At 45.3% G+C, this 17,447-nt stretch overlaps 1 protein-coding gene and 1 pseudogene across 1 annotated transcript; one reads left to right on the top strand and one right to left on the bottom strand.

The window, feature by feature from the left end:
• Positions 1 to 96: 96 nt before the first annotated feature.
• On the bottom strand, positions 97 to 12,210 carry NUDC (nuclear distribution C, dynein complex regulator). Its single transcript, XM_039854165.1, has 9 exons — positions 12,007 to 12,210; positions 9,824 to 9,901; positions 3,310 to 3,513; positions 3,169 to 3,234; positions 2,260 to 2,376; positions 1,992 to 2,186; positions 1,023 to 1,106; positions 808 to 926; positions 97 to 361 (listed from the first exon to the last, which is right to left on the bottom strand). Exons 1-9 carry the CDS (start codon positions 12,085 to 12,087, stop codon positions 310 to 312), a joined length of 996 nt encoding a protein of 331 aa, XP_039710099.1. The 5' UTR covers positions 12,088 to 12,210; the 3' UTR covers positions 97 to 309.
• Positions 12,211 to 14,241: 2,031 nt separating this feature from the next.
• Positions 14,242 to 14,357, top strand: LOC120596436 (uncharacterized; annotated as a pseudogene).
• The last annotated feature ends 3,090 nt before the right edge of the window (positions 14,358 to 17,447 follow it).

Genomic DNA, 17,447 nt, shown 5'->3' with positions numbered 1-17,447 from the left:
TGGCAGAACTCCCTAGAAGCCAAGCCCCCAGCTCCCTGCATTAGCCATGAGGCCCGTCCCCCAGGGATAGGCTAGAGGGAAGAGAGGACACAGGAGGAATTGGGTAGAGCTTTAATGTGTAACAATTGGCCAACTGAGGAGGACAAGACCCCCCAAGGCCCCAGTCCTTCTCCCATGATGCCCTGGGACCTGTGTGCCTAGGCCTGTCCCATGCCTGCCTCAGCTCTGAGGCCCTCAGGTCCCAGGGAAGGGTGAGAAAGAAAGGCGGAAAGCTGGGGGCTCGCCCCAAGAGTTCAGCAGGCAAATGGACTAGTTGAATTTGGCCTTGGAAAAATCCATCTCTGGATGCTGATCCATGAACCTGGGAAAGGAAAATAGGAATGAAACAGGGTATCCATCTCCCCCAAAGTTGGTCCCTTCCAGCCTCCCACATAAGATCTAACCTCACCCATTAGAACCCTGAGCAACATGGAACCAGGCCAGATAGGGGGTGGGGTCCCAGCGTCTCTGAGGCCCATTTGAACCCCTAAGGCAGTAAGCTGAGGTGCCTATATTGGCAATGTTCTCCTGTAAGAGGCAATGATCACCTATAACCTCCCTTATCCTCAGGTGGCCCTGCCCTCAAGACAACCTCAGCCGAGTGATTAGGTTAGACAACCTAAGGCTATGAAGTCATACACTTGGCTGGCTCATTCTGGAAGGGGCAGGCCAGCCTGTGTACTGCCCAGTGACCCACTTGCAGCTGTCACCCAGGTCCAAGTTCCCCAACATCCACCATCTCCAAACTCCCATCTCTGAATTGCTCACTTTTTCAGAATTTCCTGTTTTTTCTGCTCGTCTGAAGTGGGCAGCCCCATGGACTTCTGTCTCTGATCATACATCATCTTTTCCACCATGCTGCGCGTCTCACTGTCCAGGTCTGACAGCTGGGGGCAGGCAGTGACAGGGATAGGTGAAACTCTGGGGCCACCAAAGCCTCTCATCTCCCAGCTGAAGCTCCCCCAACCAGCCAGGGCTCACACCTTGGAGTTCTCCGGGTTGATCTTCTTGGTATTAATCTCAGGGTCACTAGACACCAAGCGGCTCCACCACTCCATCTTGTTGATCTGTGAGGAAAAGGAAGAGGACCACTGGGGATGGGAAGTAGCTTACTCTGTGCCCCAGGAACCACCTACCAACTTATCCAGAACCAAACTCTCTATCATTCACATCTGCACATCTGCACCTGGACCCAAGTAGACCTATACTGGGACCTGGAGTACAGAGGAGCAAGACCTCTGCCCTCCCCAGCAGCTGGGGAAACAGATCCAGACATAGTTACAAAGCAGCATGATAACTGAAAAAATAAAGTACAGAGGGAGATACTTATCTGGGGTGGAGGGAGAGACAGGGTGGGACAAGCAGTATACCAGATTAAAAAAAGCATGGAAGGACATTCGATTGAGAGGAAAAGCAAGTTCCAAGGCACGGTGGGGGTGAAATGCAGCCACAGCCAGTCAAGACAGGCCTTGTGTGCCACGGGAAGCTCTCCTTGGACCCTTGGGACTTTAGACGCTATCTTTATTTACTAGGATCTGTGTCCCATCTCTCTTTTTCAGGGAGTGAGGGTGAGAACACAGGCTTCCTGAAGGCAGTTTTCTATGTTTTGTTATTGTTCTCTCTCCAGCAAATAGAACAGTCCCTGGAACATAGTAGTTGTTCGAGTATTTGTTGAATTGAATGCACACATGAACCTATTGGAAAGGTAAGGCTTTGGCGCCAGACTATTTCGATCCTAAGTCCACCTCTTTCTAGAGGTAAGAGCCTAGGGAAATCTCTGAGCTGCCCATTTTCTAACTCTAAAATGGGAAAGCCTACTTTAAAAAAGTCTTGTGGTTAGATTAAATAATATTATGTCCACCAGATCTCGAGCATGGTCCCTGAGTGAATGAGCAGATGCCCTCCCCTCTTCCTCCATCAAGATGCAGACCAGGAGGCTGGGCCTCTTGTACCTTCTCCAGATGCACCGTCACCACCTTGCCATCCTCAATGAGCCATGAGCTCTCTTCCACCTTCACCTCGTTGTACAGCTCCCCGTCAATGATCGCCGGCTGCCCCTTGAGCCCTACCCGGAGGTGCCGCCGCTGGATGTCCACCACCACATCCTTCCCCTTCAGCCGGAAGTTCACGCAGAAGGGTACTGCCAGCTGCATGGGGTAGGAGTTGTCAGGAGGGGCCCCGGGCTGGCTCCCTCACCTCTGCCCCAGCCCTGCCACTCACGTCCAGCTCCGACAGGGTCTGGGTCCAGCGGTAATTAGACAGGTCTGCCCCATTGCCAAGGTTAGGCTTCAGTTTCCCTTTGTCCTTCTCGTCCTCCTCCTCGTCCTCCTCAGCTTCCTGCTCACAGTCAGTGTGTTCAGCTACTTACCTGACAGACACAGACTGCACCCCGCTGGGCCAGGCTCAAGGCTGGCACTAGACGTGTAGCCACCATCTAAAACAGACCTGGTCCCTGCCCACTCATGGCCCCCTGGAAGCCAGAGGTAAAACCTGGTTCTCATCTCTGCCTGAGAGAAGCTCAGACTGTTAATAACCACAGCTAGGGGACAGTGACAGTCAGAGATGGACCCATGGGACCGAGCTGGGTGTCAAGCCAAGGGACTTGGGAAGAAAGCCCAGCACAGAAGAACAAAAGGTCACCAAGTGGCCATGAGCAGGGTTGTTCTAAAATACAGCCAAGCTGCTAAATGATCAATATCCTTTTTCTGTATCTGTAAGATTGAGATCCTTAGTCTCAGACCAGAACCTCTGGAAAGCCAAATGAATGCCCAACAACTGTTCGGGAATCTGGACTCAAGTTAGTGCAGGGAGCCCCAGATGTGTCAGAGTGACCCACCATGAAGGGCCAGGCTAGGCCCACAGACCCTAGCCCGCCTGAATGGTACCTATACAGGCACTGCCCTCTCTGGCTCTTGAGTTTTTCTGCCAAGGGTTAAGGCCAGTGGGTTTTGGTTTTTTAACACGGACCCTTTGGTCCAATGTCTCTGAAGGAGATCTTGAAGTATGGCGAGGATCCCGAAGCTCAGCGAAAGGGAGTAGGGGAGGCATTCCGGAGACAGGGAAAAGCTGGAGAGTCCCCGGAAGTTCCCAAGCCCCTGGCTAGTCCCGAGCACCACCAGTCCACCTCACCTGCTTCCCTGGTGAGCCAAGGCTGCCGTTCTTAAGCTGGGCCTCATGATTCTCTGCATCCTTTTTCTGTGGCAAAGGGCAAAGCAGTTAGCAAGAGTGCCAATGGGGATCAGGAGGCAGGGGAGAGAAGCCCACTCTTACCTGGTCAATCTCCAGCTGCAGCCTCTCTGCCTCCTCATCAGTCAGCTCCTTGATCTGGGGCCCAGAGCTCTCGGACTTGGCCTCCATAGCCAGCCTGGCTGCCCGCTCCGCCTTCTCCCGCCGCTCAGTCTCCTGCCGAGCTCTCTTCTCTCGCCGGGCCTTCTGTGCCAGCTGGTTGTGGTGGTTGAAGGTCTGTGTGATGAGCTGGGGAAGGAAGTGAAGGCGATGAGGTATCAAGTTACGGGGACAGTGTCCCAAAGCCAACCCCTGTTTCCTCATTTACGAAATGAGGCTTATACACATTATCTCAAAGAGTTGTAAGGAGAATACCTGCAAAGTGTCTGGCTTAATAAACTTTTTAAAAAACAGTCTAGTGACTAAGAGTATGGACACTGAAGTTAGACAACCTGAGTTCTAATCCAGGCTTCGTTATACACTAGCTATTGTATTTCTGACAAATTACTTAACCTGTAAAAGTTTCAAATTCCTCATCAGTGAGAATGAATCCCCACCTCATAGAGTTGTTGTGCAGACCGATGGTAAGTGCTCTGAAAGTTCCTCACTAGAGTGTGAAGCCATTGGAACTCCAGCCTCAGCCCCTCTGTGAAGCCTTTCCCGAGCTCTCAGGCCCACAGCCCAGCTGTGCAGCACTCAGCACCACACCCACAGCTGCCACATTAGCAGGAAGCCGGAGAGAGCTTTCTTTAGGGAAGAGGAGCCTCTTCCTCTCCTCTGCCTTCAAGTTATCGATTTCAAATCCTTTCTCTCCCTCTACACCTTCCCAGGATGTTTCCAACCCACATCCTGCTAGCTGGCCTTCTTGCTGCCCAAGAGCTACCCCAATACTATGGCCACCTGTCAGCATCTAGCTGTGTGGCCTTGGACAAGTGAACTTTGACATTTTCTAAACCTGTTTCCTCACCTATCATGAGGATCAAATATGACAGACACTCACTTAGAGCCTGGCACAGTCCTTGCCACATCATGGCCACATATAAAGTATTGGCTTCCCAACACCCCTGACTTGGGCTGTCAGCTGTTGGGGCTGGGGAATACTTTCTCTGCTATAAAAATATGATGGGAGTGATGGCTCCACCTGTTATACCAAAGTGTGGGTTCCCCATCTGTATCACCCAGAATTTCTTAGAAATGCTAAATCTCAGTCCCGACACCAGACCTGCTGAAGCAGAAATTCTGGGGAGGTGACCCAGCAATTTCTATCTTTAACAAGCCCTCCTGGATAATTCTCACGCACACTGGACAGTCACACCTAGATTTGAGTTCCTGGTCTACTCTTCTACCTATGTGACCCTGAGGTCATCTCTCTGTGCCTCTATTATTTCTAAAAGCAGTCTTGCATGAGCTGTTCTTTGCCTATAATGTTTTTGACCCTACTCCCAGGTCACTTGACAAACTTCTACTCATCCTCCAGGAGTTTCACCTCTTCATCCTCAGCAAGCCCAAGAACATACTAAATTTAGAAAATCCAATTGTGCTGACTCACACACCTGGAGGCCCTGCAAGGCAACCACCATGTGATCAGTGTCAATAAACCATCTTTCAAGCATCTCTGAGCCCAAGTTGGAGGAAGGAAGGGGTCTATAAGAGCTGAGGGACCCATGTGGGGCTCAGGTTTACCCACTGGCTCCCAGACCAAGGGTTCCGCCAAATGCCTGGTGACTTCTCATTCATATGATACCAATTTCTCCTGCTATCGCCCAAATCCCCAACCCCATGCCACACTGAAGTAGCTATGTACTCCACAAGGTTAAAGGGCATGAAAAGCACTCCTCCAAACCAGCTAGGTTAACAAAATGGGGTGTGTGAGAGAAAAACGAGCCACCTGAAGGCCATTCTACTGTCAACAGAATCAGTCATGAGATAATTTCGCCAGCAGAGGCTGTTCCACCATAGGGCCTTGGTCCCAAGTCCCTAATCGGGGAGACCTTGAACTGAAGCCATTTGCTAAGCAGCAGCCAAGGGGAGGCGGGAGCAGGACCTCCCCTCTCCCGACTCCAATGAATCATGTTACATCCCATTCATCCTGTTCCTTCCTAGCTACTGGAGGTTAGGAGAGGGCAGAGCTGAACACAGGACAGAGTCAAGGCCAATCACAGCAGCCTCTGACCCCTCATCCCTATCTCCTCCCACCAACTTTACCCAGGCCCAGACCCAAGCAGAGACCCCTGGGAGTGTGTAGCTTACTCAGAGGTGCCAACTGGCAGGCTGTTAAGAGTCAAGTTTCTGTTGCTGAACACATCTTTGGGAACCACAGCCCAGCAGAATGGGCAAAGGGTGAGGAAGGCTGAGCCAGTTCTGGATGAAGGGCCCCAGGTTGCCCAGTGGGCATACCTGAACACAGGCTTCTCCTGACCTAGGCTGGGTAACAGGAGAGGAAAGAGTGGTTCCTACCAGCCTAGCCAGGGAAGACACTGAAAGATACTTAAGTCTAATCCCAATGTGTGAGGTCCTAAACCTGTAGGTGGCAGGCAGGGGGGAGCGGGGGCGGGGCGCTATGCAGAGATGGGACAACTTCCAACACAACTGAGGAAAATGACATGATCCTGTTCTAGAACTTCATATAACTGTAATCATATATGTTCTTTTGTGTGTGTCCTTTGAAAGGCTGAATAATATTCTATTATATGTATATACAACATTTTGTATATCTGTTCATCCATCAATGGTTGCTTGGGTTGCTTCCACCTGCTGGCTATTGTGAATAGTGCTGCTATAAACATGGGTGCATAAAATTCTCTTCAAAACCCTGCTTTCCACTGCTGGTGGGACTGCATATTGGTACAGCCACTATGGAAAACAGTATTATGGAGGTTCCTCAAAAAACTAAGAATTGATCTACCATATGATCCATCAATCCCTCTGCTGGGTATTTACCCCAAATACTTGAAAACTCATATCCAAAAAGATATTTGCACACCAATGTTCACAGCAGCATTATTCAGTGGCCAGGACATGGAAGCAACTGAAGTGTCCTATGATAGGTGATTGGCTAAAGAAGCTGTGGTACATATATATAACGGAATATCACTCAATCATAAGAGATGAAATACTACCATTTTGTGACAACATGGATGGACCTTGAGATAATCATGCTACACAAAATAAGCCAAACAGAAAAAGTTGAAAATCACATGATATCACTTATATGTGGGATATAAACTTAAAAGCAACAAATGAACAGGACAAAGAAGCATAGACTCATGGACATGGACCATAGACGAATGGTTACCAGAGGGTAGGGGAGAAGGGGGAGGTAGACAGGGTAAAGCAGGTCAAATGTGTGGTGACAGAAAGAAATCTAACTATGGGAGGTGAACACACAGTGTAAATATGTATAGGCCTTACTGTTAAAGTGCGCAGCTGGAACTTACTGGATTTCATTAACCAATGTCACCATAAAAAATAAATTAAAAAACAAAACAAAACAAAACAAAAACCCTGAAGTGGGATTGCTGGATCATGTGGTAATTCTATTTTTAATTTTTTGAGGAAGCGCCATACTGTTTTCCACAGTGGCCACACCACTTTACAGTCCCACCTACAGTGTATAAGGTTCCATTTCTCTACATCCTCACCAACACTTGTTATTTTGTTTTGTTTTTGATAGAAGCCATTCTAATGAGTGTGAGGTGGTATCTCATGGTTTTGCTTTTGCATTTCTCTGGTAATTAGTGATGCTGGGCATCTTTTATAATAAAAAGTTCTTAAAGAACTATAATAATTCATTATTACCAGCAATGTCCGAAGAGTACCTTTTTTTCCTCATCCTTGTAAGCAATTAAAAAAAAAAAAAAAAACACACTTTTGCTGATAGGAAGAAAAGGGCATCTCACTGTTTAACTTACATTTCTGTGACTACTAGTGAACGTGAGCAACTTTTCATATGCTCTTTGGGTTTCCTCTTCTTGGAACTGCCCATTTTTTGTTTACCCTTTTCTTGTCAATTTACAAGAGTTCATGCATACTAAATCAGCCATTAAATCTTCCGTCCTCTGCACTGCACGTTTTCCCCAATCTATTGTTTTTCAATTGACTTTAAATGTCAACCTCTTTTTCCGTACACAAATTTTCAATGTTTGAAGAGGCAAACAGCTGCTTTTCCTTTTATAGCTTCCAGGTTTCTAATCTTACAAGGCCTCCCCACACAAGATTATACAGTTTCCTAGCTTTCCTTACAAGACTCTTCTTGATCTGCAATTTCTTATTATATATAAGTAAAACAAATGGCACAGTTATTTTATAAATGGCCACTTGTAGCAACATAACTTAGTAAATCATCCTTTGCCTACTGAACTGAATTATCGTATTAAACACATATTAGATCCTCACATATGAATATATGCTAGACTTTTTCTGGGTTCTCTTTTCTGCTTCACTGGTCCATTTCTCTTCCTATGTCCATACTATACTTATTTGACCATTATGGCTTTACTCAAATCCACAATCTTATCCATAATTCATAGACCCCAAAACTATAAAAACTAAAAGTGTTTATGTACTTTTTATAGGTTTGTGGCATGAAGGTATTAACAGTCTTCATATCTCCCACTTGGTATGAATATTGATATACATTTCTCTGCAACTTTTAATGTGCTTGATTATAGGATGCTGATCCTGCCCCCTGGATTGGGGTATCATATGTAATGTACAGTATATGCACTGTGCTGCCTCTTAAAATCCCAAGAATTCTAAATCCCAAAACACATTTGGCCCCAAGAGATACAGAAAAGGGGTTGTGAATTCATATTCTCATATGCCAGACATTTCATCTATACTACCTTTTTAACCTCACAACAGTCCTGTGAGGTAAGATTACCCCCACTTACAGGTAAGAAAAATGAGGCTCTGACATAGTGATTCACCAAATGCCAAACAGTTGTCAAGTGGAGAGACCAAGAATCAAACTCAGGTCTGCTGGACTCCAGAGCCCTTGCTCTTAACCACACTGCACCTGGAAATGACATATCTAGTGGACCTGCACATAGTAGGTGCTCAACACAAAAGAATTACTGTTACAGCTGGAGACCAGGTGAGAAGGCCAGACAGGTTTCTATCTGTCTGAGAGTCTGAGCAACCTCCTGGGAAAAAGCTGACCCTAAACGGACAAAGAGGCAAAAAACACAAGGTCGGAAAGGAAACCTGTAGACAGCCAGTATGTGGCAGCTATCGTCACCCCCTGATACTTTTGAGGCTTATTTGTATTATTCATCCCTCTCTCTTCTTCCAGCTACCTCTTACTCATCTTTCATACCTCATGCATCATTCCCTCATGAAGTCTTCCTTGAGCCCCTAACCTAGGTTAATACCCATTTTATGCTTCTTAGGCTTCTGCTCTAACATCCAACACTTCTTTTTTTTTTGCCAGGTGGGGGGGCTACACTGTGAGACCCATGTAAACAAAAACCATGTTTGTGTTCACCTCCGTAACTCTGAAGAGTATGGCAGAGAATCTAACAGAGGTAAGGTGTTAGGTGTTCAATATATACTCACTAAACTGATGAATGACTACTGGTATTATAAGGTAGTCTGTCCAGCCCACAGAAAAAATAGGAGGTGCTAGTGCTAATACAAAAGAATATTTAATCCAGAAGGGGTCCTACAGGTTCCAGTCCACCTTCTTCCATATTACAGATGTGAAGATTGAAAAGACCAGAAAATTGGTGGGAAATCAAACAGGCCACACAGTTAGACCAAGAATCTGGGACTCCTACTCCTAGGCTGATGTGTCTATGACAGAGTAACCCCAAGATGTCAAGACACATTATAGAGCGTTCTAGCTTATGAGAACCCCGAAGCCACAGAAAGTGCTTTGCAAAATGTCTCCTTCCTATAACTATGTCTCTTAAGTTTAAATGAAAACAAATATGAAGGTTGTAAAAATCATAGTTCAGGGAGGTGACAGCTTCATGATTTACCAATCTTCAAAAACGTAATTCCAACCTAAAGAATCAGAAGAAGTTCAAAGTCTCAGAACCTGTACCACAAAATGCTATTCCCAAATCTTTGAACTATGGGTCACATCTGTGAAAACTGGGATTGGTTGGCTTTGAGTTTTCCTATGTTTCTGTTTAAGCTCAACTGCTAATATTTGCCACTCTCATCTCCTAGCTAGGTGATTAGAAAAACATTCTCGGCGGGAAAGAAACCAGGAAGCATAGTGTCCACGGCAGAAGGCAGTCTTACAACAGACTGTGGTTCTAACCCTGGCTCAAGACTTTGGACAAAGTGGCAAACACCCCTGAGCCAATTTTCTCATTTTTAAAATGGGGAACAGTAACACCTGCCCCTCTACAACTGCTAAAGGATCACAGGAAACAGGGTAGATAAAGTACCTCGCAGGGAGAGGGGCTTCAATAAATGACAGCTCGCTTCCCTTCCTCAACTCTTCGCCCTTGGTATTTTGCTTCTACTGAAGTCATTATGCCAAAGGAAGGCCAGGTGAGCTTTTCTTCTAAACAGAGCTGCCAAAGAAATAGTACCCCTCAACACTCACCTTCTCGGCCATCCCCTCTTCTCCTCCAATGAAAAAGTCTGTTTTGCGTCGAAGGAAGCTGAAGAAAGTGTTCACAAGCTGAAAGACAGAAGAAGACTAAAGCTGGGGAGATGCCATATTGGGAGCACCTCAACTACACAGAAGTCTACGTCCTTGGCGTAGGATGAACTTAGAACTTGACTGTTTTACCCCTAAGCCTCTCAGCTGAGGAGACATCCTTCCAAACAGGCCCAACGATAGTCACTTCTGCCAGGAAGCCTAATTTAGCCTTATCTATATCACCTAAAAAGGCAGGTTTCTCATTTCTCGTAGGTGTATGTGTTTCACATTTCCTGTGGTCCTACAAGCAGCCTAAGGATATGGAGAACCCCTCTGCATCCAGGGCTTGAAAAGCCTGGGCCCAGCTTTCCTCTCCAGATAGAAAAAGCCCATCCACAGTGGCACTGGCTTAGTTACCAGGGCAGAGACAGAAGAGGGGGAGCAAATGAATGCTCTTCAAAAAAGGTTAAGACCAAATAACTTTGGTTGGGACACCAGTCTAGCCAAGTGGTCAAGAGAATGCATTTGAGAATCAGACTAATTTGCATTAACTCTGTGATCTTGGGGAAGTTTCTTAACTTTGTAAAACAGAAACAGCAGCAGGACCTATTTCTAGGGACCTTGTGAAGATCAAATGAGATGATGGTTTAGCACTGTCTGGCCCAGAGCAAGAGACCTCCTGTCATAGAGTGACTTCCTCTCAAGTAGGCACCATGATCCATGGCTTATTGTCTACATCCCCAATGCCTAGCACCAGATCTGGTACAAGCTCAGTAAAACTTTTGCTGAATGAAAAACCTAGGTTTTTTCATACAAGTCCTTTTATTTACCCAAATGAATGGTTCTAAATCTGATGCTAGAACTTATCTTAACAGTTTCGATTCCTGCTTCTAGACACCTTTAATTCACTCAAAAACGAACTCATTCCCAAATTCAGTTTACATCAACAATTTAGGGGAGAGGAGGTAGAGAACCTTTTCACACTTGCAAATTGGTAACTCTCTTCCCACCTCAAAAGGTTTAGGAGTCCTTGGTCACCATTAGCACCTGGGTAAAGAATGGGAACAGAAAGTTCAATGAAAACTTGTCCCAGTGAGACACAGAATCAGTAATGGACTGGAAAGCACACTGACCTAAGCAGTCTGGTTCCATTTAGATCAGGAACCTTTTGGATGATCTTAAGCAAGTTCCCTTGGTTTCTTTACAGAATGAGAGTTCTGGACTGATCTTAATAGGCTTTTCTACCTCTAACTTTCCATGCTCTGGTCCAAAAAACCAGCTCCAGAATCAATACTACTTGGTCCTTATCATTCATTCACTGTTATTGTGTGTAGTCATAAACATGAATTATGCTTTTGAAAAGCTCTTTGTAAGCTCCATCAGGACAAGGACAAGTTTCTGCTCACATTTGTACCCCCAGGACCTGGTCCAGTGAGTGTCTGACACACATCAATCACTCAATGAATACTTGCTGAATGAACAAACCTGATTACAGAGTAGTTATTGTCCTTCATTTCAAGACAGTACTCTCCTACAAAGATTCAGGAAATAGGGATTCGCAACTCTGTCTCAGAGACAAAGAAACTGAAGCTTGGAGAGGTGGAAATATCCCAAGTTGGTAGTTGGTGAAAACCAACTGTGAACCCAGGCCTATTCACCAATTCAAAGCCTAAAAAGACCACGTGCTAACACCCCGCCCCCCACCACCCCACACATTCCTCGGCTCGCTCCAGGTCGGTAGATGAAAATCCCGATGTCTGGGATGGTTTGTCCTAAGGGATGCTCTTTGGGGGCAGCCATCAGAGAGGAAACCAGGTCGGAAGAATGTGTGAGACTAAGAGGGGGCGGTGACCCCACGGCTCTAGGGGTTTTTCGGAGACAGGTCCAGGGACGCCGGAGATGCTAAGATAGAAACTACTGAGCCGCACCGGACCGGGACTGATACAGAGGCAAGACGCGCGGCTGGGAGGCCAGACCGGAAGCTGGGGCGCGGTGAGAATGTGGGGGGATCCCAGAAGCCTGTGAGGCCCAGGAGTAGATTTCGGCCCTGAAGGCAAAGAAAAGAGGAGGAAGCCTGGCTAGGGCCCATCCGGGTGGGCGGGCGCCACTGGCCCAGGCCGGGCCGACGCCGCGCGGGCCGTTACCTCCTGCACGCCGCCCTCGTGCTGCTGCGCCATGGCCAGCAACATGCCGTCGAACCGCTCCTCCTCCTGCTCTCCGCCCATCGTGCCGGCCGCTAGTCACGCTCCGAGATCCGACCGCCGCAGCCGCGACCTCCCTGCTCCTTCACGTCCTGTGCAGCCCAACGGCCCCAGCCCTCCGCCTTCTGCAGCGGAGCCGGAAATACGCACGCACCCGGCCACCCAGGCCCGCCTGCTCGCCCTCTCCTCCCGCCTCCCTCCCGGCTCACGACCATTGAGCACGCGACAAACAGCCCGCTTCGCCGACCATTGGTCAACTTGCTGAGCCAATTGACGAGCGCGTTCGTGAAGCGGAGGAAGGAGCGGAGGGCGGAGCGGAGGGCCCTGGAGTTTGGCGTGAGTTGCTATGGTCACCAAACGCTTTGGAGCCTTCCAGAAATCCCTGAACTAAAATCTGGAGGGGTTGGAAGTTAAAGACGAACAAACTTGGCTCCTCCGCCTTGAGGGTGACCTCCCAGCTTGTAGAACGGAGAAGCTGAAAGTGCCCTTGATCATCGCTTCCAGTCTTTCCATGAGGCATTGGAGGCCCAGAAGAAGGGACTTGCCCAAAGGACCGCATACCTCCATCATCATCACAAACTACCAGGACCGGGCATACCTCCATCATCATCACAAACTACCAGGACCGGTTTCATGAATATATAAACTGTGCAGTCATACTGGCCCTGGGCTTAGAAGAGCTCTGTACTTGGTTTAATGCTCTTCTGTTGCAATCCTGAAATTCTTAATTTTTAAACAAGAGACCCAAGATTTTCATTTTGTACTGGGCCCTGCAAATTATTTAATGAGTGCTGTATTCGACCTTCACTCCTGTTAATGTGGGGGGCAGGTCCCAGCCATGTAAGGCCAGCCTCTCCGGTTTTTCAGTGAATTTCATCATCTTAGTCTTTTCAGGGATTCTTCTCTATATTATTTTTTTAAATCTCCTGTATTACAAATTTCTTCTGGATCATTCCCTTCAACTTACAAACATGTTTTAATATCACTTACCCTTTTACTATTCTGTGACCCCACTTTCTCCTCCTACCACCCAATTTTCAGTTCTCATTCACAGCAAAACTTGAAAAGATTGCTATATTTGTTTCTCTACTTCGTTACCTTCAGTCTCTCAGTTTACTCTGGTCTTAAAATACTCTGAGGAAGGTTACAATGACCTTCGTATTGCCAAGCCAAGGGACACTGTTATTTAAAAAAAAAAAAAAACTAATATGGTTAACATTGATACTCCCACACACAAACCAATTCCTCCCAAAGCCTTTCCCATCGAGTTAAATGGCCCCTTCAAGCATGAATTTGCCAAAGCTCAAAACTCCATTCATCCATCCATTTGCACACGCCAAAAACCTAGTCTCATATAATCCATTAGTAATTCCTGTCAGCTCCCTCTAAAATATATCCTGATTCTGTCCCCTTCTCACCTTGCTGTGTGAAGCAAGGTGCTGTTACTACCCAGTCTAAACCAGGATCATGTCTTGCTTAAACAATTATTCCTACAGCTTCTAAATGGTCTTCTTACCTCCTTTCTTATCTCTTTATACTCCATCCTCCACCCAGCAGCCAGAGCAATCCTAAAGGATAGCCAGATCTTGTTACTCCCTTGCTTAAAATTTGTCCTTCATTGATTGACTTATCATTCAGGATAAATTCCAAACTTCTAACCATGGCCTCCAAGGGGTGACACCATCAAGGGCCTGCCCACCTCTCCAGCCTCACTTTCCCACACTCCCTTTCACTCACCAGGCTCTCTCCTCACTAGCTGCTTTCAGTTCCTCAAATGCCCTGTCCTAGTTCCTAGATCTTTGCCAGCCAACTCATTTCAACCCAAATAATACTTCTTCTGTGATACCTTTACTGATCCTAATATATAGATTAAGTCTCTATCTCCATGATTTTTGCTTTCAAAGCAAAATTATTTACTACATTTGAAATTACTTACTATGGTTGAAATATATGATTAAGAAATTTTGGTTCTACATCTGTCTCCTCTCACTGGAATATAAACTTCATGAAAGATAGCACCTGTCTCATCTGAGCACTTAGCTCAGAGCCTCAAACATTTTAGAATCTCAATAAGTATTTGGGGAATGATGGACGTGGTTCCATAGTGTAGCGGTTAGCACATCTGCTTTATATGCAGAAGTTTCTGGGGTTTGCTCCCCAGTGGAGCCAGGGTCCATGGTCTACAGCCATGCCACCATGAACAAGCCCAATGTCTGATCTCGGAAGCTAAGCAAGGTTGGGCCTGGTTAGTACTTGCATGGGAGACCACCTAGGAAGACCAGGTACTGTAGGCATAAATAATAATAAATAAAATAAAAAAAAGTATTTGGGGAATGAATAAATGGTCTTTAACTGATACCACTGAATGACTTATCAATAAATATTGGTAAAATGTACTGACTTCTTATTAAGTGCCCACTACTGCACCAAACACTTTATAAAAATTATTTGACTTAACCTTTACAGTGCTCCTATGATATAAATGCTATTATTATCCCTACTTGGAGATAAGAAAACTGGGATAAAGAGGTGAAGTCATATGTTCAAGGCCACACAGCTGAAAGGGCTTACATTTTTTGAACTGTAGGTAACTGTTTTCTGAGCACTGTGTGTGACCCAGGGGACCTTGGGACCCAGCCTCCAACCCAGTTTATCATGACCCCTGCAGAGGGATATCTCTCTCTCCATTATCTGAGTCTCCTCCTCCTCAATTTCCTCCTCTAGAAAATGAGGATGATAGCAACAAAAGTAATTATAATTGTCCTCCTTTATGGAGCACTTGCAGTGTGCCAGGCATTTTGTGTCTTCACAAGCACCTCATGTGAGCTTCACGAACACCTAGGAAAGGCACTATTAGAGGCAGACTTTCTGTAAAGCTAGTGAAGCTCAAACTTCAGGGCCTTGGACTTGCACGGGCCCATTCAAGGCACTGGGAGAGGCCTCAGCAATATCTTCTTAGGAAAATATATATTTTTTTAATTTGTGAAATGGAAATTTAAAACTACAATTCGTTAAGACGACTGTTTCCTCCCACTCTCATCCCACTTCCCAATATGAATGATATCCAAGATACCCGGAAGTATGTGGGTGGTGGAGGAGAGACAAGGATATGTGTGGAACAAGATGCAAAGATTCACAAAATCCTATCAATCATCACTAAGTTGTCATTTCATATTGACGCCGACTCAAAAAGGAAGTTCTCTGCAATAAGGAATATGCAGCATATGCAATTATAAACACTCCATGAATATTTTTCTTTTTTGATAGGAATTACACAAAGTAGAATTCATGAAAATTCCTACTATAAACCTATAGGCAGTACTACAAGTAGTATATACATCTATGTGTGAAGGGGTATGTTTATGTATCCTGATGATCAAGAATAAAATTTTTTTGATCAACCATGCAAGAGAAAAGACAAAATCATCTCTCTATTCTCATTGTAGAAATTTATTTTTAAAAATCATTGACAGCTCTACCTCCTCTTCTTCCTTTCTCTCTCAGAAAATTTCGGTATTAAAAATATTAAGTTGAACAGAACAAGGTAGAGGTATGCACCAAAGGGTGAGGGAGGCACAGTGGCCCAGAGCAAAAGTCAGAGCACCAGAATGGTGAGGAGGGTGTCCATGGAGCAGTGACCTGGCATGGGGTGACAGAGGCCCAGCAGGGTGAAGAAGGAGTCCCTGAGTGAGAAGGGGCAGCCTGACACGAGGCATCAAAGCCCAAGTGGGGTTAATAGGGCATCTCATATAGGACGAGGTGGTGGTGGAGATGGGAGATTGGTTATAAACAGGGGCTTGATCCAATAAATTAATAAGTTAAGAATAATGGAAGCCAGATTTCTCAGTATCAGAAAGGGTGAAAACTAGAATAAACACCTTTATGGTGAATTAGAATTGCAGATAATAGTCTGAACTCCTGTTTTTTATAATGTATATATAGGTATACAATTAATTATAAACATGTGTATGTGTGTGTGCGTGTGTGTGTGTGTTCACGCCCAGCTCTGGGAGAGCCAAGAAGCAGTGACACCCTAACAGCAATGAGCAGACCTTGGTTTCTAGATACAGCTGTCATGCCCATGGTTTTTAAATACCGTTTTCCACTAAAAGATTGAATCAGAGTTTCTTGTAGTATTGATCGATTCCAGGGGCTGGGAAAAAAGACATCTTGTTATACCAGAAAATCAAGGATATTCAAAGAATGATGCGGAATGTCAAAAGGATATAGACTCTAGCTTGAAGGGGCTCCCATCGACCAAATCTTTGACAATCGGAGCGTCAAAATAAATAATGATAGTAACAGATTACCAGCCACTGAATAAAACAGGACACCATGAGTTCATACCAAAACACATAGACATACACATTCAAAGAATGAGGGGAACAGCCACATAGTTTCAAAATGCCTCCTTACAAAATACTGATTCATTACAAAGGGTAAAGAGTAGCTATAGTGGAGAAGGCTGGCAGATATCCCTTAATCAAGTGAGCAAATTAAACCATGGGACAAATGGAAATGTGTGCTGCCCAATAGGATGTTTCATGAAGGACACAGCATCACTTCTGTGATATAGCTACTAAAGATATATACCTTGAATCTAATCATAAGGAAGCCTAGAACAAACCCAAATTGAGAGCCTTGCTAGAAAATAACTCTTCAAAAGCGTCAAGGTCCTGAAAGGCAAGGAAAGACAGGGAAAGTTTCCTGACTGACAGACTAAGGAGACATGACAAAGAAATGCAATGTGAGATTCTGGACTGAGCCCTTAAACTGTAATTAATTTCGATGGAGCATTTGGAGAAACTGAATGGGGTCTGAGATTAGATGTTAATGTCCTGATTTTGATGATTATATCGTGGTTATATAAGAGAATGTCCTTGTCTTTAGGAATTACACACTAAAGTATTTGAGAGTTCTGGGCTATCAGGTTAGCAAATGACTTTCAAACAGTTCAAAGTAAAGAAGAAAAAAAAGCTCCCTGTGCTGTACTTGCAACCTTTCTGTTTGTGATGGTTTCAAAAGAAATAGCATTGACATGTGAAGAGGCAAGCAAAGAGGGTACAGCTAAAACACGTAGGTAAATATTGTCAGGCAACTGATCAGTATTTTTGTTATTCACCTTGGTTTGTGATCTTTATGTTTTCTGTCAGCTTATTTTAGTTTGTAATTGGTAGTGATTCATTTTTTTATTTTAAAATTCACTTTTATACCTAATTCCCTATTGTTAAAGAGGGCTCTCCAAATCGTATAAACTTCCATAAACCAATATCTACAAAAAACCAATATTGGCTTTTCTTGCCATCCTTTTAAGGATGAGGAAACTGAAGCACAGAAATACAAAGTGACTTGCCCAAGGTCACTTGCTCACCTTAGTATTGGAG

This window comes from Pteropus medius, unplaced genomic scaffold, assembly GCF_902729225.1.
Source record: "Pteropus medius unplaced genomic scaffold, Ma_sr-lr_union100, whole genome shotgun sequence".
Classification (NCBI taxonomy): Eukaryota; Metazoa; Chordata; class Mammalia; order Chiroptera; family Pteropodidae; genus Pteropus; species Pteropus medius.
Note: the sequence above shows the minus strand (reverse complement) of the source record. Positions and strands in the feature narration are given on the sequence as shown.

Coding starts and splice junctions, on each gene's coding strand:
- NUDC (XM_039854165.1), bottom strand. CDS start 12,087: ATGGGCGGAGAGCAGGAGGAGGAGCGGTTCGACGGCATGTTGCTGGCC. Junction 3,514..9,823: donor AAGAGGGGATGGCCGAGAAG/GTGAGTGTTGAG, acceptor TTCCTTCCCCAG/CTCATCACACAGACCTTCAA. Junction 2,377..3,168: donor TTGGCTCACCAGGGAAGCAG/GTGAGGTGGACT, acceptor GACTGTGAGCAG/GAAGCTGAGGAGGACGAGGA.